The sequence below is a fragment of the Microtus ochrogaster genome, linkage group LG4 (assembly GCF_000317375.1).
Source record: "Microtus ochrogaster isolate Prairie Vole_2 linkage group LG4, MicOch1.0, whole genome shotgun sequence".
Taxonomy (NCBI): Eukaryota; Metazoa; Chordata; class Mammalia; order Rodentia; family Cricetidae; genus Microtus; species Microtus ochrogaster.
This window is the reverse complement of record NC_022030.1, coordinates 41,885,749-41,909,577: the sequence shown is the minus strand read 5'-3', so window position 1 is coordinate 41,909,577 and position 23,829 is coordinate 41,885,749. Positions and strand designations below refer to the sequence as shown.

Here is a 23,829-nt window from a genome sequence, read left to right as displayed (position 1 = left end):
CTCTCTCTCTCTCTCTCTCTCTCTCTCTCTCTCTCTCTCTGTGTGTGTGTGTGTGTGTGTGTGGTAGATGGTGAGCACTGTAAACTGTGGAGCTTTAGATGAAATACAGCAGGCCATATTTGAAATTAATCAGTGCAGCCAATAGTCTAACTAAGTCATGGTTGTAGCAAATGTGTGAACATAACTTTAAAATACATGATCAGTGTTCTCATCACATAGCTGCTTGTATTGGTCAGCTTTTGCTAGTTTGTCATTCTGTCAATGAGTGTTATGATAAGGTTTCCTGTGTCCACCTAGGCTGGAACTTTTGGGTTGTTGTGGAGCACTTGTTTAATATTTGAGGATTTAGATTTGTTTCTCAGTACTGAAGAAGGTAAAAATTCCTGCCAAGGCTCTTCCTGACAGCCTAGGTCTTTGACAGCTTCATCATTCCAGTTTGTTCACTCTCTACCCACTTCCTGTGGAATTTGAGAGACAATCTCTAGTGTTCAGAATCATCAGCATCATAAAGAAACATAAATGTTTCCCTGTTTGCTCTATGAGAATGATGCTAATATGTGTCCTGAGGTCTGTGCTGTGCTAGTTCGATGTCACCTGGTGCTGGGACCATATCTCTAAGTTCTTTCTACACACTGGAGTGTTAACTCGATGTACCTGCAACATAAACCTAAGAAGATGGGGTGGGAAATGTTCCTTGTTAATGAATGTTTTCCATGCACTATAGATTTCCATATGCTGTAGGTAGAATGTTTGCATCCATATAAAGTTCATGTTATGAACTTCCAGCTCACAATGTGATAACATTTGGAAATGAGAATTTGGAAAGGTAGTTAGTTTTAGAAGATATCATGAGAGTCACATGACCATGAATGGGTTTTAGTACTCTTATATAAAAGAGAGATATCTCTGTGCACATACAAGGAAAGGGCATTTGAGGTTATAACTAAACCAGAAAGAATTTACTGTCCTTTAACCCAAGATCAGATTTGCAGGCCACAGAGTTGTGAGAGGCAGATATTAGTGGTTTACAAGTCTGCTGGCCTATGGTATTTTATCATAGCTGCCCTAATTAACAAAGGCACCAGACTTTCCCATGTGCAGAATATTCTTTTTCATGGAAGAGATGAGAATATCTTTGGGTTGTTGTCATTCCCTTTGATTTCTCTGCACTCTCTTCCTCAACTGTGAGCCTAAAACTTAAGTGCCCACTTTTGTTTATTTCAAATGCGCCAATCTCATGCACAACTTAAAGATAGACTGACAAAGAAATCGGACCCTACAGGGAAGTTGTTTAGTGAAAATCCTGAATTTTTATCTGTTGCATGTAACCAATTAATACAAGCCAAAATGTATTCATAGCAGCATCTTAGAGGTGCAGAGGACAGGAAAGAGTGGGAGAGAGTTTTCAGGCCATCAGTATGGAAAATGTACTGGTGTGACTTTGACACTGGTTTATGATCCATTTCCCTCTCTCCTTTCACAATGACACAACCGCTACAGGTTGCCACAGTTTTGACGATCATCTTTCTCCCAACCAAGATGGTGGAAAAAGCAAAAACGTGGTGAATCTGGGAGCTATCCGGCAAGGCATGAAACGTTTTCAATTTCTGCTCAACTGCTGTGAGCCAGGGACAATTCCTGATGCATCCATCCTAGCCGCTGCCTTGGACCTAGTAAGTTACAGAATTTCTCCACCCTTACTCATATTCATGCTAGCAATGGATGAAAGCAAGGATTGCTATTCCTAACCCTAATGATGGGTTCATATTTGCTTAGTTTTGTCAGAATTAGTGTCAAAATGGGGAAGAAAGATGGTAAGAGAAGTAGATAGAAGGGGGAAATATTAATAAATCACTAGAAGGTAGCATGTTTTAGCAGTGTGATCATTGGTATGTAAAAGCATTCTAACCTCAGGATGCCTGAGGTGGAAAACTGACCTAACATTTATTAGCCCAATAACTATAAAATGAGGCTTAATGCTATTACCAAACTTTCTTCTCGGGGCTGATGCAAGGATTAAATAAGATGCTAAGTAGAAAAGCCCCCATACAGTGCCTGCAATATATTAACACTCAATATAATAGTCTTACATGTTCATGTATTAGTTCTTGGGGTTGTTTGTTTTGAAACAGGGTCTCACTGTGTATCTCTGACTAGCCTAGAACTTTCTATGTAGACCAAGTTCCTCAGAGATCTGCCTACCTCTTCTTTCCCAAGTACTGGGATTAAAGTTGTGTCTTAGTTACCAAATACTTGACATATTACTCCTAACTAACTTAACAGGCATCCATTGAGATCTTCCTCAGTGGCAAGCATGGTCCTAGCAATTATAAAGATGCAAATTTAGCCGAAGAACCAAGTTGTGTTTTACATCTAAAGGCTTTCTGTGTCTAGTCATCTAGTCTTCTCAGTGAGGGTCACAGCCTAAGATAGCATGCCTTGTGCCCTTCCACAGCCAAAGCCAGGAAGATCACATTATAGCCCAGTGGCAGAAAGTCCACAAAGGTTAGTCTGGGTCCCAGGACTGTCTTCTGTCCTCAGAGAACCTATATTCTGTACCCTTTTATGTTGATTCTTCATAAAAAGTAATCTGAAGCCACTTTAAGAATGTCAAAAACTCTGCCAGCTCAGGTGACTTTGATCAAGGTCATATGCTAATTTCGTGCTAAAACTGGGATCAGAACAGAATCTTCTAATTCCATTCAGGACTATTATAGCAACACCATATGTTTTCTCTGTCAAGCAAGTATTTAAATAAATTAAAATTAATATCAGGACACTTTGAAAATATATGTATATGTCCTCATAATTAAGTAAGTTGTGAATACTTTTTTAACGATTCAAAAATGCATTTGATTCTTTAAAGATATTTCTTATGGTAAGAATACGTGATAAATTCATAATAGGAAGACCTGAAATATCTTCAGTCTTGAGTATTCACACCACATTTATTCTTCAAACCAGTTACTCTTAACATTTGGCAACATTGATTCTTTTAGATTTGGGTGAAAGTTGTGAAAATTCTCCCAAAAAAAGCAGCTATAGACAAAATTTAGCATGTATATCAGATTTCCCACAGAACTGATCTGTGGAAACTCAAGAACTCTACCTCAATAAATGTGTCATCACTAGCAAGGAGACTCATCAGGCAACTGGAATTACTTCATTTATATTCATTGGTGATGGAAAACCAGAAGGAGCCCGTTCACTATTGCTTCCCATGTGGAAACTTCTTAGCATTTATATTAAGATATGTATGTGTGCCTGAAGAAACACATGGCTTGCCACAAGAAGAACACTCTGAGGGATTTGAATAAGAATATCAGTAAAACAAATTAATGCTTGCTTCTGAAACATAACAATTTTAATTACAATATGTTTGTTATTTCTAATCTCATAAATTTCATGGTAAAAAACAAAAAGAGTAGAGGTTAGTGCATGATTAGTGTCTTTTGCCTCCAAGCAGAGACACATTTCCTGAAGCATGGGTGGATGGATACACAGTGATGGACTGGGCTGTGTAGGATGGTAGAGGAAATACACTCGTCATCAATAATTATATGTAATTATATTCAGTGGGAGCAAACTTTCAGTCCTGGAGCAGTGGGTGGGTAGGGCTAGGTTTTCATACCTGGGAGTCTTTTATTCTAGTAAGGACTAAACATTGTGCCCAAGTTCAAAAATCCAAATCCCAGATGTCAGAATCAGTCAAAAGTTAAAGAAGTCAAAGAGTGTCCATTATCAAGCAATGGGGGTGACTCGTTGGTTTGAATAAAAGCAGAGGTGATGAAGTACATGATAAAGGTAAAGAGGAGAGGCTAAGGAGGAGAGGGAGATGGAGGTTGGCAGAAGGGATAGTAGAGATTAATAATGGCAAGTTTCATTCCATAGGCATCATGGAGTACTTCCACAGTATCTTACTTGTTGATGTAAGCTCAAAGGGATCAGGCCAGGATATGGTCTCCAAATGCAGGCACACTCAGAACCATTCCACAACTGTGAAAAGTGGAGAAACTGAATTTGCAACTGTGTGCTGACAAGCCAGCTGAGAGAAAGGAACGTGTAGGTGCATATTTTGTGATCCTGATTTAGGTGGCATTTGGTGCTGTTTGTCACTTGTACAGGTGTGGCAACTGTAATTTGTCAATGGAGATCTAGGTTAGGAGTTCCTCAAGATTGCTCTTGTGTTCACAAATATCCCCTCTGTATTTGCTTTTTCCAAGCATCTAATCCAGTTGCTTCTTATTTTTAATGAATGCCTCTATTTTATAATATTTTTTATTTTCTCTAATGCATTTGTAACTTTTTTGTTTTTTTGTTTTTCAAGACAGGGTTTCTCTGTAGTTTTGGAAGTAGCGCTGTAGACCAGGCTGGCCTCGAACTCACAAAGATTCGCCTGCCTCTGCCTCCAGATTGCTGGAATTAATAGCGTGCACCACCACTGCCTGACAATGCATTTATAGTTTTAGTGATATATAAGATACAGAAATTATTATGGAAACACAAAGATATAGAAAATATAGATAAGTTAACAGATATTAACAGATATGCATTGGCAATAGACATTAAGCTAGAGGTAGATAACATACTATAGATGATAGATAGATACATGATTGATAGATAGATAGATAGATAGATAGATAGATAGATAGATAGATAGATGATAAATAGATGATAGCTAAATCCATAATACATGTCTGCATTCATATACACATCATGCATGTATGTGTGCATAGATGCATATAAACAGATACATGGATAGACAGAGTCAGACACACAGGGTACAAATACAGATGTATAGATCAAGACATAGTTATAAATTCTGCTTTTTGTCCAGCAGTTAAAGGCAGAAGTGGAAATGTGAACTGGGTTCAGAATTATGTTATAGGTAGTTTTATCATATGAACTATTTTTTCCTGTTGTTTTTAGATAATGGCTTAAATTGAATTTTGTATTAAAACATAATTTTTCTTTTTTCTTTTTATTTTTTAAATTTTATTTAACATTTCCACCTCCTCCCATCCTCCCTTTTCCCTCCCCCTCCTCTCTTCCCCTCCTCCCACTCTACTTTCCCCCACTGACACTCCCCCCACTCCCTCTCCCACCCCTCCCCCTCCCCCTCGCTTTCCAGTCCAGTCAGGGTGCCCTGCCTTGTGGGAATTCCAAGCCCCTCTCCATCCAGGTCTAGGAAGGTATGCATCCAAAGAGAGTAGGTTCCCAAAAAAACAGTACATGAACATAATTTTTCTTTCATTGCTTAATTGATCATACAATTTAGATGTGACTCCTTTTTTCAAATTGTCATTTTTTTTCCCTCAGAAACAGAAAGTACTACTAGGTAAAGGTGAAACAAGAAACTTGCATAGTCAAATCTAACAAATGAAAGTTTGTTTGTTTGGTTTGGTTTTTTTTATTTTTTTCATTTATTTTTTTTTTATTGAGAAAAAATATTTCCACCTCCTCCCAGCCTCCCACACCTCCCGCCCTCCCCCCACTCCTCTCCCCCTCCCTCTCAAGTCTGAAGAGCAGTCAGGGTTCCTTCTCTGCCCTGTGGAAAATCCAAAGTCCTCCCCCCTCCATCCTGGTCTAGGAAGGTGAACATCCAAACTGGCTAGGCCCCCACAAAGCCAGAACAAGAAGTAGGATCAAAACCCAGTGCCATTGTCCTTGGCTTCTCAGCAACCCTCATTGTTCACCATATTCAGAGAGTCTGGGTTTATCCCCTGCTTTTTCAGTCACAATCCAGCTGGCCTTGGTGAGCTCCCAATAGATCAGCCCCACTGTCTCCGTGGGTGGGTGCACCCCTCTTGGTCCTGACTTCCTTGCTCATCTTCTCCCTCCTTCTGTTCCTTATTGGGACTTTGGGAGCTCAGTCCAGTGTTCCAGTGTGGGTCTCTGTCTCTATCTCCATCCATCACCAGATAAAGGTTCTATGGTGATATGCAAAATATTCATCAGTATGGCTATAGGATAGGATCATTTCAGGTTCCCTATCCTCAGTTGCCCCAGGAACTAACTGGGGACCTCGCCTTAGGCACCTGGAAGCCCCTCTAGGTCCAAGTCTCTTCCCAACCCTAAGATGGCTCCCTTAATTAAGATATGTGCTTCCCTGCTCCCCTATCCAACCTTCCAGTATCCCAATCATCCCGTTGCCCCAAGTTCTCCCCATCCTACCCTTCTCACTTTTTTCTCCCCATCTCTCCTTACCCCCCTCCCACCGCACCCTTAAGATCCCGATTTTTTGCCTGGCAATCTTGTCTACTTCCCCTACCCAGGAGGATAGCTATATGTTTTTCTTTGGGTTCACCTTCTTATTTAGCTTTTTTAGGATATCAAAATATAGACTCACTGACCTTTATTTGTGGCTAGAAACCAATTATGAGTGAGTACATCCCATGTTCATCTTTTTGGGTCTGGGTTACCTCACTCAGGATAGTATTTTCTATTTCCATCCATTTGCATGCAAAATTTGAGAAGTCATTGTTTTTTACTGCTGAGTAGTACTCTAATGTGTATATATTCCACACTTTCTTCATCCATTCTTCCATTGAAGGACATCCAGGTTGTTTCCAGGGTCTGGCTATTACAAATAATGCTGCTATGAACATAGTTGAACAAATGCCCTTGTCATATGATCGGGCATCTCTTGGGTATATTCCCAAGAGTGGTATTGCTGGGTCCAGGGGTAGGTTGATCCCGAATTTCCTGAGAAACCGAAACACTGCTTTCCAAAGTGGTTGCACAAGTTTGCATTCCCACCAACAATGAATGAGGGATAATCTTACTATTACTACTACGAGCATGAAATCCAAAATCATTGATTTAAAGTCAATGCAGCTATTCCTCATAATCATTTTCTTTATTATAAATGTATCAATAGCTTAAGCTTATTCCTAGCTAGCTCTTACATCTTAAATTAACCTATTTCTCCTATTTTATATTTTACCACAAGGCTCATAGCCTGCCGGCAGCGTTCCAGCTGGTGGCTTGCATCTTTCTCCTCTGGCAGCTCAATAATTCTGCCTACTTTCTCCCCGCATTCAGTTGAGCTTTCCTGCCTAGCTCTCTTCTGCCCTATCACAGAAAGCATTTTCTTTATTCATTAACCAATAAAAGCAACACATATACAGACAGATGTTCCACACCATTTCTCCTTTTCTGTCAAAATGAAAGGGAGGTTTTAATTTTAACATAGTAAAATTGCATATAGCAAAACAGATATCAAGCAAGAATTATAGTTATGACATTTATATATACTATATCTTTATCATAACTAGGGAAAACTGTAACTATCTATTTTTCAACTCCATCAAAGACTCCAGAAGACTATATTACTTAAGTTAACAGGAAGTGAATTGTAAGCAACTTCCAAAATTCTAGAATTAGCAGAGACATCTCACTTCCTGGACAGTCACCCGAAGTACTTCTTTATTGTTGAAGCATCCGTCTTTAGCCTACAGGCCCATTGTATCCACCAGACTTTTCCATGAAGCAGGAAATTTGATCTGTTCTGCCTTGTAATGGCAAAGTTCATCAATTGCTTTCTTCTGTGTCCTGCAGAATGTCTGGCAGACTCTTTCATGAAGCAGGAACCCCAAAGGACTGTCCCATCTTTAGGCAAATTCAGCAGTCATTTTTCTGTGGGTCCTGCATGTCCAGTTTCTATATAGCATAACATCAAGCAGTCCAGGCAAGAGCAGCTTCTTGCCCAAATGGAGCCAAACTCCATAAGGGGCCTCTTCAATGCCCATCCTTCTCTTGAAGCAATTGGTGCTGCCAGGAGCAGATGTGTCTCATGTCATGAAAAGTTCTAAGTTATTAAAATATTTTAAGTGACATATTCTGAAGATCTCTGAAAGATTTGAAGAATTCCTATCTAAGTGAAATATATCTCTATATATCCAAAAAAACTAACTAACATGACTATAAGCTTGACTATTATAGATGACCATCTATTAACCTGTATTTCTTAATTATACATTTTATTTTTAAATGAGGTCCACAAACACAATACAGTCAAGAATAGAAATATGCATATAACAAAACTGACCTAAAATTTGTATCAGTAAAGCAATGAATGCAAAGGAATGAACAAGCAGCTTCCTCCTACAGACTTGTTTACAAAAAGGGTCCCTTTCACACTAAAGTTATAGGATCTGCCAGCACAAAAGGAAGCAGTCTAGGTAAGCTTGTGTTTACTATGTTCACAGTCTATCCTTATTTATCCTGCAGAATTTGGAATGTGTGTAGCTGATGACTTCTAGTTTGAGGGTAACTTATTAGCATGAATACAACAATGATGTCAGTTGGATTTAGTACCAATTTTCATTCATTTGACACATCCCATGTGTGGCATTATAGAACTCTTCCTTATCTGTGACTGGAAAAATCTAATTACATTCAATTATTTGGCCTCATAAATAGGTAGAATTTAAGAAAATAATCAGAGTCATATCCATGATAGATCTCACAAAATAGTGATTTTAAGATTCCTACTCTCTTACCTAATGGCCTACCCTGTGCCTACAAGAACCACTGCTTCGCTAACATGCTTTGTTTAGTATTCCTTTACCTGATTTTGAAATTTCCTGGTCGCAAAGCCATGCATTCCTTTCTGTTAAGGGTTGGGTTTCTCCCGATGCAGTTAGTGCTGCTCCATTAACTTTTACTGAAGAATTGATTCATTAACTATCACACAAGTTATAAACTCATTTTATCTACACATTTCTATTTTTTCCAGAATTTTTGTAGTTCTGGATGATACTTCTATAAATGTTATGGTACATGGGCCTTGACTCAGAATAGTTTCCTAGGTATACAGAAGAATTAAATTCTGCTTATAATTTTGCATTTATCTTTCATACTAATCGCAAGAATTCTACATAGGTGCCAATTGTGTAATGAAGGTTCACACTAGTCTGTGTGGTTTTTTTTTTTTTTTTGGTTTTGTTTGGTTTTGTTTTTTGATTTTCAAGACAGGATTTTCTACCTGTCCTGGAACTAGCTCTTGGTAGACCAGGATGGCCTCAGACTCACAGAGATCCACCTGCTTCTGCCTTCCAGTGCCGGGATTAAAGGTGTGCGCCACCACGGCCTGACTTAGTCTGTGTTCTTGCTTATGTTTTTGACTTGTTTACAGCATTATTTTTACCAGTCTGGAACCCCAAAGTTATCAACTTTGTGTTTCAACAGATGGTTTAAGATGTCCTTACAAAGATTTAGTGAATAATCTAGTTCATGTCTTTGTTCATTCTTTACTGAAGAATTAAGTGGTGCATACCTTGATTCCCAGCACTCGGGAGGCAGAGACAGGCAGATCTCTGTGAGTTTGAGGCCAACCTGGTCTACATAGTGAGCTCCAGGACAGCCAGGGCTACATAGTAAGATCCTGCCTCAAAACAAACAAAATGAATCAAATAAACCAAAAAAAAAAATTGTTGTAGATGGTGGCAATACCAATTGGTGCTCTGTATTTTTTTACAGTGTATCATTTCCTCATTTGTGGCTTTTATTGTCTTCATTTACATGCTGTCTTTTAACAAAGAGAATTTTTAATTAATTTAAGATAATTTAATTAATCTATATTTTCCTTTATGGCAAGCATATTTTCTTATCTTTCCTCTTCTGCTTGGTGTGTGTGTGTGTGTGTGTGTGTGTGTGTGTGAGTTCATGTGTGAATATAAGCACATATATATCATCCCAGGTCGAGATCAAAAGACAACACTGGGAGTTGGTCCTTGTTTGAGTGAGGATCTGTTGTTCATGGGCACGGGCCTTCAAGATTCTGGAGATCTATTCTCTGACCCATACCCCAGGAGCCCTGAGATTACGTATGAGCTATGCATTCTGGGAATAAGAACTAGGTTCTTCTCATGCTTAAAATGGTGGTGCACGCCTTTAATCCCAGCACTCGGGAAGCAGAAGCAGGTGGATCTCTGTGAGTTCAAGGCCAGCCTGGGCTACAGAGAGAGTTCCAGGATAGACTCCAGAGCTACACAGAAAAACTCTATCTTTAAAAATCAAAAATAAAAAAAACAAAGAAACAAAAAATTTCCCCACGTTTAGCAAATTCTGTTGGCTCCTCATTTCGCCCAGCATTCTCTGCAAGCTCACATTCTCTCTGAAACATGCCACAGCAGAGGGGAAGCAGATGCCAGGCTCTCTCAGTCATAGTGGTTTTGAAAACATTTCTGTTTTTACCTCTACTTGAAGCTGCTTTTGATGAAATTGTTAGCAAGTCATAGGCTGACATTTTCTTTCTGCCCTTCCAAGATGTCATTCCGTCCCTGTCTTAAGATTCCTTTCTGGCAATCAGTAACCGAGACTGACCCTATTCCAGGCACCTTTAATACCTTCTGGTTGCTGTTAATAGCTTAGTTTCTCTGAAATGCTTCTGCCATATATTACTAGAGGTTCATGAGGCCCCTAAATTGTACCTTGGCATATTATAAGTATTCTGGAAAATCCTCAGCTGTTGTCTTTTTGATATAAGGGTCTTCATGTTTTCTCTTTCCTTCTAGACATTACAGGTACATTTGAGGTTTAATTTTATCCCCTGACCTTGACAGCCTCTTCTATTTCATTTCTTTGTCACTCTCAGCACTGTGTCCTAGAAAATGTTCAGATAGTACATTCGCTTCACTGTCTCTCTTTCAAGTGAATCTGATCCCATGGTTATTTAATTTAATTTAATTTATATAAATTTAATTTATGTGTATGGGCATTATTTCCTGCATGTTTATCTATGTACCATGTGTGTGCTTAGGGCCTGCAGAGGCCAGAATATGATATTGGACTCCCTGGGACTGAAGTTACAGATGGTTGTGAACTATAATGTGGGTTCTCGAATCAAACCCAGGCCCTCTGGAAGAGTAACCAGTTCTTCAAACTGCTGAGCCATCTTTCTTGTTCCAATTCCCCAATCTTAATCAAGGCCAAGGCTGCCCACCACAGGGTATTTCATAGGTCTGGAGAATCTTTGACTTTTACAACCTGGAGATTACTGCTGGCATCTAGTGACCAGCTATCAAAGATGCTGACAAACATCTTAGTCATAGTGTGCTGTCCACAAAACGGAGGATCCCACTCAAATGTTAACAGTACTGATGACATAGATAAATAAACAAGCAAACAAACAAAACCTCAACTAATCTATGTTTTAACCTATATTTTGGATTTTAAATTGCAAGAGCAGTGCTAATTTTTTATTTGTAAGAGGTCAATAGTAGAACATTCCAATAACCACAGCATTCAGGACACACAGCGCGGGGCTACCTAATGAAACCCTTAACTCAAAAGGAGTAAACAGTTAACTTCACATAGAAGTATGGCCTAACCGCCACCAACTTGAGACTAGATATTTAATCAGCAGACTAAAAGCTCTCAGAGCAGGTATTTCAAGCTCATCCCATGCACCCCCCCCCCCATGATTGCACTTTCTACTTGACTTCTCTGGTCTTCCATCTCTCCTTAGAAATTAAAAGAAAGTTAGAATTTTGTCTAGCATCTTTAGGTGTCTTAAACCAAAGGAAGTTTGTCTTCCTACCCAGTCCAGTATATGAAAGAGAAGACCTCATTAGTCTGTTAAAATACTAACTCAAAACATGGCCATGACTTGAGTAAACGTGAAAACACCTATGCTTCTAGACCGGGAGGTAAGCCATCATGCCACCCAGCTGCCCACAGCTATTGCTGCCGTGGAAGAGGGCAGCTTGTCAGCTAATGCGTCTGTTATTCAGTGATCTCAGTCAAGGCGAGAATTCAGTACCAGCAAAGTAATAAACATTCACTCAGAAGCATACGTTCTCTGGCAAAAGATAAAAAAGAAGGAAAGAAAAAAATTCTAACACACACTGAGACCCATAAAAACTGCTTATTCTCATTGGTTTTAAATAAACGTATCTCACACCAGCAAGCACTTTATATTTTATTGTAAGGCAATAAAAATTATGTGATTTCCCCGGGGACCATCATAAAATATTTAGCTTTCAAAAAAGTAGGTAGTTCCAGTGCAATGTTAGGTGAATTTTCAGGATCTGTTGAGGTTTCTTCTCACATAACAAGCTAAGATACATCCCTGAGGGAAAGGGCTGTACTGCAATTATACCCTCCAATTAACTGTTGTGTCCTGGGAAATCTATTTCCAGGTCCCCAGGCAGAAGACAGCCCAGCTGTTTGGGTTGTTTCCTAATTCTCTGCATCCCCTTCACAAAGGAAACATTCAATATATATATATAGCAATCATAAAATCCAGGCAAAATAGCAAAGGAGAAAAAAATCAAGGAAAGGGTCTGGATGCATGAAGTTTTCAAGTTCTAGTTGCAGAATGTTCAAGAAATTCAGACTGCAGAGTGCCAGTGTCATGACTTCTTGTGACTTTATCTAGACAATTCTGTAATCATCAAAGAGTACGCCTTCCACTCAAGCAAGGAGTTTTTGAAATCACTGATTTATTTAAACCACCTTTTAATTTAACCTTTGTGTTTGGAGATTCTAATTCATGTAGCTTAGCTTAATATAGTTTGGTTCTCCACTGAAAATGGTTCTATGAAACTGTAACATAGTGGCATAGAAACTTGGTGCCATTGGAGAAGTTAAAAGGTCATCTGGGCAGAGATTAATAAGAAAGAAGACATTTAATATATTGACTTCCATTTCAAACATGCAAATAGTTCATCCCTTGGCAGACCAGTGCTGTCAACTTTTGATTTTTTAAATTTTTCCATTTTAATAAAAACGTAACTGCATTCCCCCATCCCATTTCTCCCATGGACCCTGCTCATGTCTCCTCCCTCCGACACCTACATATGTCCCATTCCCACCTCACTCATGCAAAATTAAAAGCCTCATTTTCTTTGCATATACATACTATATGCATATGTACACACATAGAAATTGTGCCCATTTAATGTTGCTTTGTGTATATGATTTGGGGTCTTTACTTCCTAGAGACAGATGTCACCACCATTTTCAGATGCAGATGGGCATATCTGATGTCCTTAGTAAACACACAGAAAGACTTGGTATTCAGACTGTGTGGAAAGGTACCATAGCATTTATGCTGTTGATTCAGACTCCTGGCATTGAAAAATGAACTATTCCTATGGCCTGTTTCCATGTCTTGACCTCTGTATAGACTTTCATCACATGTCACTAATGCATTAATAACAGATTCGTGTTCATCTAGTATTTTGCCTTTTCATCTATATTAACATTCTGTCTCATATCAGTGAGGTTTGGAAAATTAAGCCCCACTGTAAAAACGATTCTTAACTAGAATTTTCATGATGCGTTACTGTTATGATTTTTCTTTAAAGACATTTTTTAAAAATTAAGTTTATGGAATTCTTGATACCTGTATTTAAGCTCTAGACATGGGAGTTGTGATTTCCTTTAATCATCTAACAGAGCATAAAAATCCAGAAGAGTAGTTTCCCTTAATTATCTAATGGAGCATAAAACCCGAGAAGATTTCTCAGTGAAGACAGTTGCCAGAATCTTGCAGGTGGGGAGTTGTGAAGGCTGCAGGTCGCGGGAGCAGCGTTTCTTTTTTTTTTTTTTTTAATTTATTTATTTATTAAGGATTTCTGCCTCCTCCCCGCCACTGCCTCCCATTTCCCTCCCCCTCCCCCGAACAAGTCCCTCTCCCTCATCAGCTTGGAGAGCAATCAGGGTTCCCTGACCTGTGGGAAGTCCAAGGACCGCCCACCTCCATCCAGGTTTAGTAAGTTGAGCATCCAAACTGCCTAGGCCCCCCCAAAGCCAGTATGTGCAGTAGGATCAGAAACCCATTGCCCTTGTTCTTGAGTTCTCAGTAGTCCTCCTTGTCTGCTATGTAAGTCCGGTTTTATCCCATGCTTTTTCAGACCCAGGCTAGCTGGTCTTGGTGAATTCCCGAAAGATCATCCCCATTGTCTCAGTGTGTGGGTGTACCGCTCGCAGTCCTGAGTTCCTTGCTCATGCTCCCCCCCCCCTTCTGCTCCTGATTTGGACCTTGAGATTCCTGTCCAGTGCTCCAATGTGGGTCTCTGTCTCCTTTCATCGCCTGATGAAGGTTAATATTCAGGAGGATGCCTATCTCCAAAATATATAAAGAACTCAAGAAACTAGACCGTAAAAGGCTAATCAACCCAATTATAAAATGGGGCACTGAGCTGAACAGAGAATTCTCAACAGAAGAACTTCAAATGGCCAAAAGACACTTAAGGTCATGCTCAACTTCCTTAGCGATCAGGGAAATGCAAATCAAGACAACTTTAAGATACCATCTCACACCTGTCAGAATGGCTAAAATGAAAAACACCAATGATAGCCTTTGCTGGAGAGGCTGTGGAGAAAGGGGTACACTCATCCATTGCTGGTGGGAATGCAAACTCGTGCAACCACTTTGGGAGCAGCGTTTCTGCAACGCTATGATCTCGTTTAGGAAAGAGCTTGTTTGACTCACGTAGACTGTACAGCAGTGGAGATGGGAATAGACTGGGAAATGACCCAAGTCCCTAAGGTTGAACACCATCTTTCATTATATAGAACTGAAATGGTAAAATGAATGCGGTATATGTTAGAAATATTATATTTACTGAATGATTTTTACTCTTAAATACATCATACCGACATCCCCCAAATTCTCTTTTAGTAAGATCTTTGACTGTTAATTAAGACAGTGTAAATACAAGGGCAAAAGCAGCATAGATGTGGGCGTGGAAGAATATCTGATTGGATACTGCATGTCTGCCTTAACAGACCAGGATTATGTGGAAAACATTTGTTTATTTCCCTTTAAGATTCTTGAAATGAGGGTTTTATTTCTTGATCATAGTATTATTATATATTATAATTTTTATTTTTCTATTTATTTATTTTTTGGATTTTCGAGACAGGGTTTCTCCGTAGCTTTTGCTTCCTGTCCTGGAACTAGCTCTTGTAGACCAGGCTGGCCTCGAACTCAGAGATCCGCCTGCCTCTGCCTCCAGAGTACTGGGATTAAAGGCGTGCGCCACCACCGCCCGGCATATTATAATTTTTAAAAAGCCAGCTGTGACATAAAATCTATACATTAATATTTATTTATTTATTTATTTATTTATTTATTTATGTTAGCATTATGGATTGAATTGTTTTGAGCTTCGTTGCTTAAAATGTATGGACTAAAGGGACACTATGTGACCCACTGTGCCACACTGCAGCTTCCATACCAAGACTTTTTGTTTTTTTGGTTTTTGTTTGTTTGTTTGTTTTGCTTTGCTTTGTTTTTAATTTGTTCGCTCATTTGTTTGGGGGTTTTGTTTTGTTTTTGTTTTTACTTTTAAATTTGATTTTGGGGCAGATGTTGCAAGGACAGGGGCAGACGGGAAGGGGTGAGGAGATGAATGGGATTGGGATGTATGGATAATCCACAAAAAATTAATAAAAAGTAAAAAAAAAGAACTGGCACAAATAAAAATACATGGTAACACTTTATATTTTTCTTTCTTTTTTATATCAATCGTATTATTTATTATTATTATTATTAAAAATTTCCACCTCCTCCCCTCCTCCCATTTCCCTCCCCCATCCCTCCACTTCCCCTGCCCCTCCCTCTCCAGTCCAAAGATATTACCTACTGATGACCTCCTCCTCGCTCTCCTCCTCTTCTTTTTCTTCTTCTTCCCCATCTTCCCCACCCCCTTGCCTCTTTGTACATGCTTGTTAGCTTTTAAAGAGTTCAGTAGAGTATCTCGGTTTTCTAGGTTCTGGGTATCAAGCCTACCACTTTTTGTTTTGTTGTTGCTGTTTTGTTTTTTTGTTTTTCACGACAGAGTTTCTCTGTAGCTTTACCACCTTTATTTTGAAAACCGTACCTTCACATGACAAGAGGGAGTCCTGCTTTTTATTTTCTTGAAAAAGATCTTTCTCATTTAAATAATTTCCTCTTTTATGTAATATTTTCAACTAAAATGATACTTATTATAAAATGTTCTGTTTCTCATTTATCAATTAAATAATTTCCTATTTTCTCTAAAATTTTCAACTAAAATGATACTTATTAAGCAGAATTATGTCTGTTATGTCAAAAAAAATTAATTAAAAAAATCTTCCAGTTCCCTTCCCGAAATGTGTGAACAGTCTTAGACAGCGTACCATTGCAAGGCCAGAATAGCGATGCCCGTCTTAGATAGCATGCCAGTACAGGGCCAGTATAGCAATGCCCATTTTAGTTAGCATGCCAGTACAGGGCCAGTATAGCAACACCCTGGATTGAAGTAAGAGTTGTTCTAGAAGTGGAGGATTTGCTTATTTGTGTTAAAATGTTAAAAGCCTTTGAAGGGTCATTCACACGTTCCTTCAAGTCCTAGTTGCCCTATTCTGGTTTGTTATTATTTTATCTTATTTTTTGTTTTATTATTATTTTATAGATGCCTATTTGTATTCTAATGAGAAAGAGAAAGAAATGGTGTTTATTTTGGATAGGTAGGGAGATTGGGAAGAACTGGGGGAGGGGGGAAACATAATCTGAATATTTTATATGAAAAGAATCTATTTTCAATAAAATAAATATAGTGAAAGTTTGTGATCAGCTCAGAACTGAGAAAATGAAAGAAACATGGGCCCTCTTGGGATACCTAGTTCCTTGATGTGTATGGTGCTTTTGAAATTTCAATTTAAGATTCCCCACTACTGTGCCAATGCCATCCTGAGAAATGTGGCCGAGCTAAATCAAAACAATCTTGGCTGATGTGAACCAGCAAACAATCATTCCAGGTGATGCAGATTTAAAGACATTGTTTATTAATCCCACAATGTTCTTTCTGTAACCCTTCTCAGGAAGCCCCTGTGGTGGCCAGAGCAGCTCTGTTCCTGGAATGTGCCCGTTTTGTTCACCGGTGTAACCGGGGCAACTGGCCAGAGTGGATGAAAGGCCACCATGTGAACATCACCAAGAAAGGCCTTTCCCGGGGCAGGTCTCCCATTGTGGGCAACAAGCGGAACCAGAAGCTGCAGTGGAATGCTGCCAAGCTCTTCTACCAGTGGGGAGATGTGAGCTTTTGTCTTTCTTCTGTAAAACTTAGGGCATTTGAGTGGAATGAAGTTTCTTTTAGTGATTTGTTTTAGAGACAGCATATTGTCTGCTATAGTCCATATACTGAATGAACACTTTGAGGGTGGGGGTAATCGTTGGTAACCCAACAAATCTATAAGGCTAAATATTACTGTTTGGTTTTATTCTTAAGGACACTGAAGTTTATACAGGGCAAGTAACTTGGCAGATTGCATATAGTTGAAATAATCAGTATTTCATCTCCCATTTTGGATTCCAGCACATTGGATTTAATTGATGTATTCAAGAATCATCTTTATGGTCAAATCATTGCTATTATTTTAAAAATATTTATATCCTGGAAGCATAATTTTTTAAAATTGTAATGTTTTATATTCGTTCGCAATTTTATGTGTGTATATGCCAGTTTTATGCATTTTCACCTCCTACCCATGATCCTCTCTCAACACCCTCTTCCCCCTGAAACCTTTTCCTCTGAGAAGCCCCTGATATTTTGTTGTATTATTTTTCTTCACTTGCTGAGTTTTATTTTGGGTGCTTGCGTGATCGTGAGTATGAGGGATGCTATTTATCAGACATGGGCTACTTAGCACTGGTTACACCACTGAAGAAATGATATCTCCCCCAGCAACGGTTTATCACCCATCATCCCTTCCTTCTCTCTAAATTGCTAATAGAGCTTTTCTTCTCTTACTGCACCATCTATGTATATAGGTATAGATATGAATAAGTGAATAAGAAATATATTACTTTACTTTAAGAAGTCTAACAAAATGAACCCTTATAATGCCAACTACCTCACTGTAGGAAAGAAGAAAGTGAAGAATAAAAAAAATTCTAGGAGACTAAAGTTTTTTTCCTCCTATTTTTAAGCAGAAAGAAACACAAATGCTTCTTAAGGGCTCAATATCCCCATATTGCTGGTGTAGTTCCCTCAGGGACTCAAAATTCAAGAATCATCTTTATGATGAGATTGTCGATATTATAAAATAGTTGTATGCTGGAAGCATAATTTCTTTAAAATTGTCGTGTTTTTGTTCTTTGGCAATTTTATGTGTGTATATGCTGGTTTTACGCATTTTTCACCTCCTATCCATTATCATCTCTCACCCTCCTCTTAGCTATGAAACCCATCAACTAATGCCCCTAATTCAGAATTTTCTCCTCTGAAGGAATCAGGATTGTCTTTTTTGCATAGTAATTAAGAAAGCATGCACTGTACCAAGATTGTGTGCTCTCTGTCCATAAACATGAACACATTAATCTTGTTCTCTTTTATTGCCTTTTCTATGAGTTATCTCATATAACCATCCTATATAAAATAATTGTGTGAGGTATGTTTCATAAATATCAGGCAGTATTCTTTATGATTACTAACCTTCATGGTCTGTGCTTGGCATTGCCTTTTCCAGGCTTCTCTTGCACAGTTTATATGAGAGAAAATCTTCTTCCTATATGGCATCCAGTCTTTAGAAATTAGTGGGTCAAGTTACATAACTCCACAATATTTTTCCTGCATTCTGTTATGCTTAATTTAATATTAAACACGAGAGTTTACACAAGTCAAGCAGTATAGGCAAAAATTTATCATGAGACTCAAAGATATTCCAGAGCCACAGGGGCAAGAGGAAGGGAGATCCTTTCTTCAATGCCTGCCAGCAGTGCCTGACATAAAGTTAACATTCATAGCTGTGAGACGAAGCTTCACTAGACAGGAATCCATCCTGAGCATTATTTCTACACTTCCTTGCCTGTTGTAACCTTGACTTTGTGCCTGTTGTATAAATTTTTTTGTCTCCATGTTGTATAATTTTTTTGTGTCATTGTAGAATAATTTACTAAGTCCTTTTTATATGATTTTAAATTAACTGAATCTGGGGTGACAGTACAGCTAGTGAAGTGCTTGCCAGTGAGGACTGGGGCTCCATCCCCAAAACTCATGCAAGAAAAACAAACCAAGCATGGTAGTACATGCTTGAATTCCCAGTGCTGGGAGGCAAAGGCGGGTGAATCCCAGAGATATTACCCACCAATCTAGTCCAGTCAGTGAACTCCAGGCCAGCAAAAGACTCTGTCTCACAAAAATGAAAGTTGGTACTGCCTGAGAAACAATGCTAGAGTTTGACCTCTAGCCAATAAGTATACATGCACACATACATGTTCACAAACACTCACATAATAAATAAATACTATTATACTATGTGTAGGTTAATTTTGTCAGAGAACATGATAAATGTATGCAATTATTGAGCCTCATGACACATGAAAGCCTGACATCAGATTTTTATGTTAATTGTTCGTTCTATCTGACTAGGATGGTTTGTGCCCCAGAGTTTAGATTTACCAACAATGTTTTAGAGAAGGTAAATATATTCATGGCCCAGCTGGTACTATCTCACCTATAAACTAAAATCTTAATTAATAAGTAGTACTGCTTCACCATTGTCTCTCTTAAAGTGAAGATAAAAATCATATAAATCTTCAGGTAAAAAATTTAAAATCCCACAGTGTTGTTTTGTTGTGCAAGAGGAGGGCCTGCTTTTGGTCCCAGCCGCCCTGCTAGCTTATACCAAAAATAATCACAGAGAAACTTTATTCATTTAAATCACTGCCTGGCCCATTATCTCTAGCCTCTTATTGGCTAACTCTTACATCTTGATTTAACCTATTTCTAATAATCTGTATAACACCACGAAGTCGTGGCTTATCAGGAAAGATTCACTGTGTCTGATCTGGCAGCTGCATGGTGCCTCTCTCTCTGCCCTTCTTCCCAGCATTCAGTTCTGTCTACTCCACCTACCTAAGCTCTGCCCTATCAAATGGGCAAGGCAGTTTCTTTATTCAACCAATGAAAGCAACACAAGGACAGAAGGACCTCCTATACCATTGCTTATTTGAACAATGTTCTTGCTTCCTTCATTCCCTGGCCATACTTTACCCTGTCTCACTCTTGTCACCTGTGTTCCAGTCTGTCCCCAGATGGTCAAGACAATGGCATTGATTGCTACTCTGTCACCTTGCTGATATTTTAGTTTCTCTTGTTGAAGGTATTCACTGGCCTATACACAGACCTCCTGTGAGATCTCTCTTCCTAGGTGATGGGAGTGTCAGCCTGAATTAGTTTGGTGAATAACTAGCTATGCTAAAAGAAAATCTTAAAGCCACATGTCATATTCAAGAAAACAGGTTCAATGGGGAAGACCTAACTGTGGTTGAGGGGGCATAAAGAGTAGGGATGGAGCTCTCTCTAAACTCAGTCTTCAAAGACAGTGCCACTCAAAGACATCTTTATGGAGTGGTTATGACACTGCAATACAATGTTAAAGGCAGAAATGTGAACAGAAGATTATAGGAAAGGTAGGGCAGATAATTGGAGGGGGCTGGGGCTATTGTTTTCCTCCAAATCCATGAACTCCTCAATGAGACTCAACACCTAATACATGTATGAATTCTTCCTGAATGACCTCTACTCTGGTTAGAATAAAGTTATAACCCACGCATTCACACTAAACATACTTGCAAACCCTGTCTCTCTCTTTCATTGTTAATGTTCTTGTTATTGTTATTAAAATATTGAATACTATTTCCCAATTATTTGGTCTCATAATCTTGCTGAAATCAGGGTGATTGTTTTTCTCTGAGACTATATTTATTATTATCAAATCAAAATCATCAGATTGGAGATATATAGTGCTACATGACAGTGAGCAAGATAAAGGCTTTTCTCATTTCAACACCCTTTACTTTCTACCCCAAACTATATTAAAATCCATTCAGCCCCCTGCTGGTAGAAAGGATTTCCATTTTCAGAAGTCCAGGTACTTTAGCACAGTCTTGCTCTCAAGTAAAATGGAGATGCAAAGTATTTTTCTTCAGCATTTTATCTCTTTTGAGGGATAGAGTGCTTAGCTTCTGTATTTCTCCCAGGCAAAGAGACCATCAGCTATAAATAACCAACATTACAACTTCTCTATTTGAAGAGGTTTTACTAGGTGGACCCTATTCTGCTCATAACATTAAAGAGGGCATAGGGATATATTTTGAGACTTCTTACAAGAATTCATAAATTATAAACACATTCACCAGATGTGCATGGTGTTCTTCTGAGAAAGGTGTCTCCCGGCACTGTTTAGATATAGTGAAAAATAACTATCATATAATTTCAATTCCATTTGAGTTTTTAATATGATTAATAATCAATTGTATGATAAATTTAGATGTTTTATAGAATATTCCCCCAAGATGATCCATCTCTTTTTACTTTCCTGTGTTTAGAAGACAGATGGACAGAATGTATGAGGCCTGAATTGATCTGTTATTCCACCTATTAATCTGCAAAATAGAGATATAGCACTGGTAGTTTTGAAAGCCTGAAACATAAAGCAACATAAACATATTGATTTAATAAGAATATCTATTTAGCATAATTAAATAAAGTGAAATTAACAATTTGTCATTAAAAGGAAAAAATTACATTTAACTTCAACAATGTGTGGGCCACCATTTTAAAATCTTCAAATGATAATTCTTATAATTATATTGGTGTTATTCCAACTCTAATATTTCTTCATGCTTTATTAATTTGATATAATTAAAATCTGATTGTTTTATTTTCATTGAGACAGTCTGCAATAGGAACATATTCTATCACAAAGCTCACAGAGTTATCCTACACATCATTGTTCCCCCAGAACTACAAAACTCTCCCACACAAGTTAGCCTCAAGCTTACTGCTACAAAGTTAGAATTTGGATACTATCCTCTTATCTTCCAACCGTGTGTGTCAGAACCGCTGTGGAATCAAGGCCGACTCCCTTGCCTGAGTTAGATGAAATTGGGAGTCTTAGAAAATAAGCAATGAGATTTGAGGTCATCAAGACTGGTAATCAAGCCAGTTTTCAGTTTTTAGCTTTATTTGCTACATAAAGCAATTTTAAAAACCTTTTAGTACCATTCACAATTTCCAGTCTTCTGGTGGTGAAATACACACACACACACACACACAGTATACATATACATGCATACACACATGCATACATACATTCATATATATATACACATATATGCATACACATATATTTACATGCATACACACACACATATATATAAAATTGTTGTTCCTAAAAGTTTAAGCAGTTTTGGAGTTGTTCTGTTGATGTGAATTTGGAAACAAAAGTGCATTTTTCAAAAAAAAAAAAACTGGCTAGTTACTTTGCTATGCAGAAACATTTGACCCCTTTCAAACTCTCTACCTCATTTGAAGAGTATTCCCCTCCCTGACCTCACATCTTTTCTCCCCATACAGTCATTGCCTGAGATCTTTTGTAATTTCTTCCTGTGTGATCTTCCTAGGGTAACTCAGTTCCTGTGTGTCCGGGGCTTGATGTGTGACAATAGCACAGAGTAACCTGTCTGCTTTAGATCGCAGGTCTGCATTGCCACCTTCATCTGGGAGGTGTTTTCTGTATATCCCCAAACTTAGTTCGACCAAATAAAACCCTTCTTCCTAAATACACACTCATCTGCATTACGTCTGAGCTTTCACCAGCACGTAACACGCCCATTCCAAATCTCTTTCTGCTGATTCTACCTCTTCTATTCAGAGTCTCATAGGTCAGACCTCGTTACTTCAAACTCTTCCCAGCCACACTGTAGAATCTGTCTTGCACACTGTTGATAAGGTTACCTCCATAGGACACAATCTATCCAAAAAAAGGTTGTTCACACTGGTCTCCCTGCCCCCAGCCTTGTCCTCTCTGATTCATTCTATAAACTACTGGCTGTTTGGCTAGGAAAAAAAATGGTTTTAGCTCCCTCCCTTTTTCCTTGAGTTACCACCCAAATTTCTTAGGTTGGTATCATTGTCTGATCTTAAGTCATTTCTAAGATTAGAGGTCATGAAGTTGAATGAGATCATTCATACAAAGCACATTTATTTTTTTTGCTTTCATATTGTAAATTTACTTTTTAAAATTGGTATTATATTATATTTATATCATATATTTTAATTATATATTACATTTTAATATTATAACTATATGTTATATAATTGATAATATATAAAATTATAAATTTATATAAGCAGTAGACTTCTATAGAAGCTTTATGACTTTTCACTGCCTTCCTGAGCAGGCAGCACAATAGCCCTCAATTGGCTCCTTAGGCTACCCAGTCATAAGGTGCCATTCCAGCCTTCCTGCACATTTTCCTCATTTAAAAAAATGAATAAATAAAAGTTTTTCTCAAGTGATTTCCTGGTGAGCCTCTGAATGCCTGGTTTACTTCCCAAGTCCTAGAAATTTTTAGGCCCCTTCAATTGAACACCAATGTCTCCCTTTCTAGTCAGTCAACACAGCAGCCTCTCTAGGTCTGTGGCAATGAGATGCCTAGCTCTTGGAACCGAGTTTGATGTTTTTCTTCTGCTCTCTCCTCCCTGGAGACTCCGAGTGTAGTAAGAAAAAGCAAAGGAAGCGGCATGATGGGATTCTGTCCACAGCTGGTCTCTTAAGCACCATAACTTCCCTGTTCATCAGTGATCTTCCTGTAAGTGCATTGATAATTCATCAGGGCACATGGAAAAAGAGGCACCAGTGCACTTCAACAGCTTGTGTAGGTTCGTGTTTCATTTAGCGCCTTACAAATCACCTCACTCTGTAAATGTTTCACGAATGGATGTAGAAAGGAGTCATGTCTCCTTAGGCATTCCTCCAGCCTTAGGTGAAATATAGAACCTTAAATTAGTATTAAGATATTAATGTTATCTTGGGGAAGTTCAGGGTGTGATTTTTTTT

At 38.4% G+C, this 23,829-nt stretch overlaps 1 protein-coding gene across 5 annotated transcripts in view; it reads left to right on the top strand.

Annotated features, from left to right (window-relative positions):
• Positions 1 to 23,829, top strand: part of Unc80 (unc-80 homolog, NALCN channel complex subunit) — a 198,698-nt gene that overhangs the window by 62,386 nt on the left and 112,483 nt on the right. For all 5 annotated transcript variants that reach the window (XM_013351641.2, XM_013351640.2, XM_013351638.2 and 2 more), the window contains exons 22-23: positions 1,501 to 1,673; positions 16,804 to 17,016. In XM_013351641.2, the coding sequence (XP_013207095.1) occupies positions 1,501 to 1,673; positions 16,804 to 17,016 (386 nt within the window). The remainder of the gene's footprint in view (positions 1 to 1,500; positions 1,674 to 16,803; positions 17,017 to 23,829) is intronic.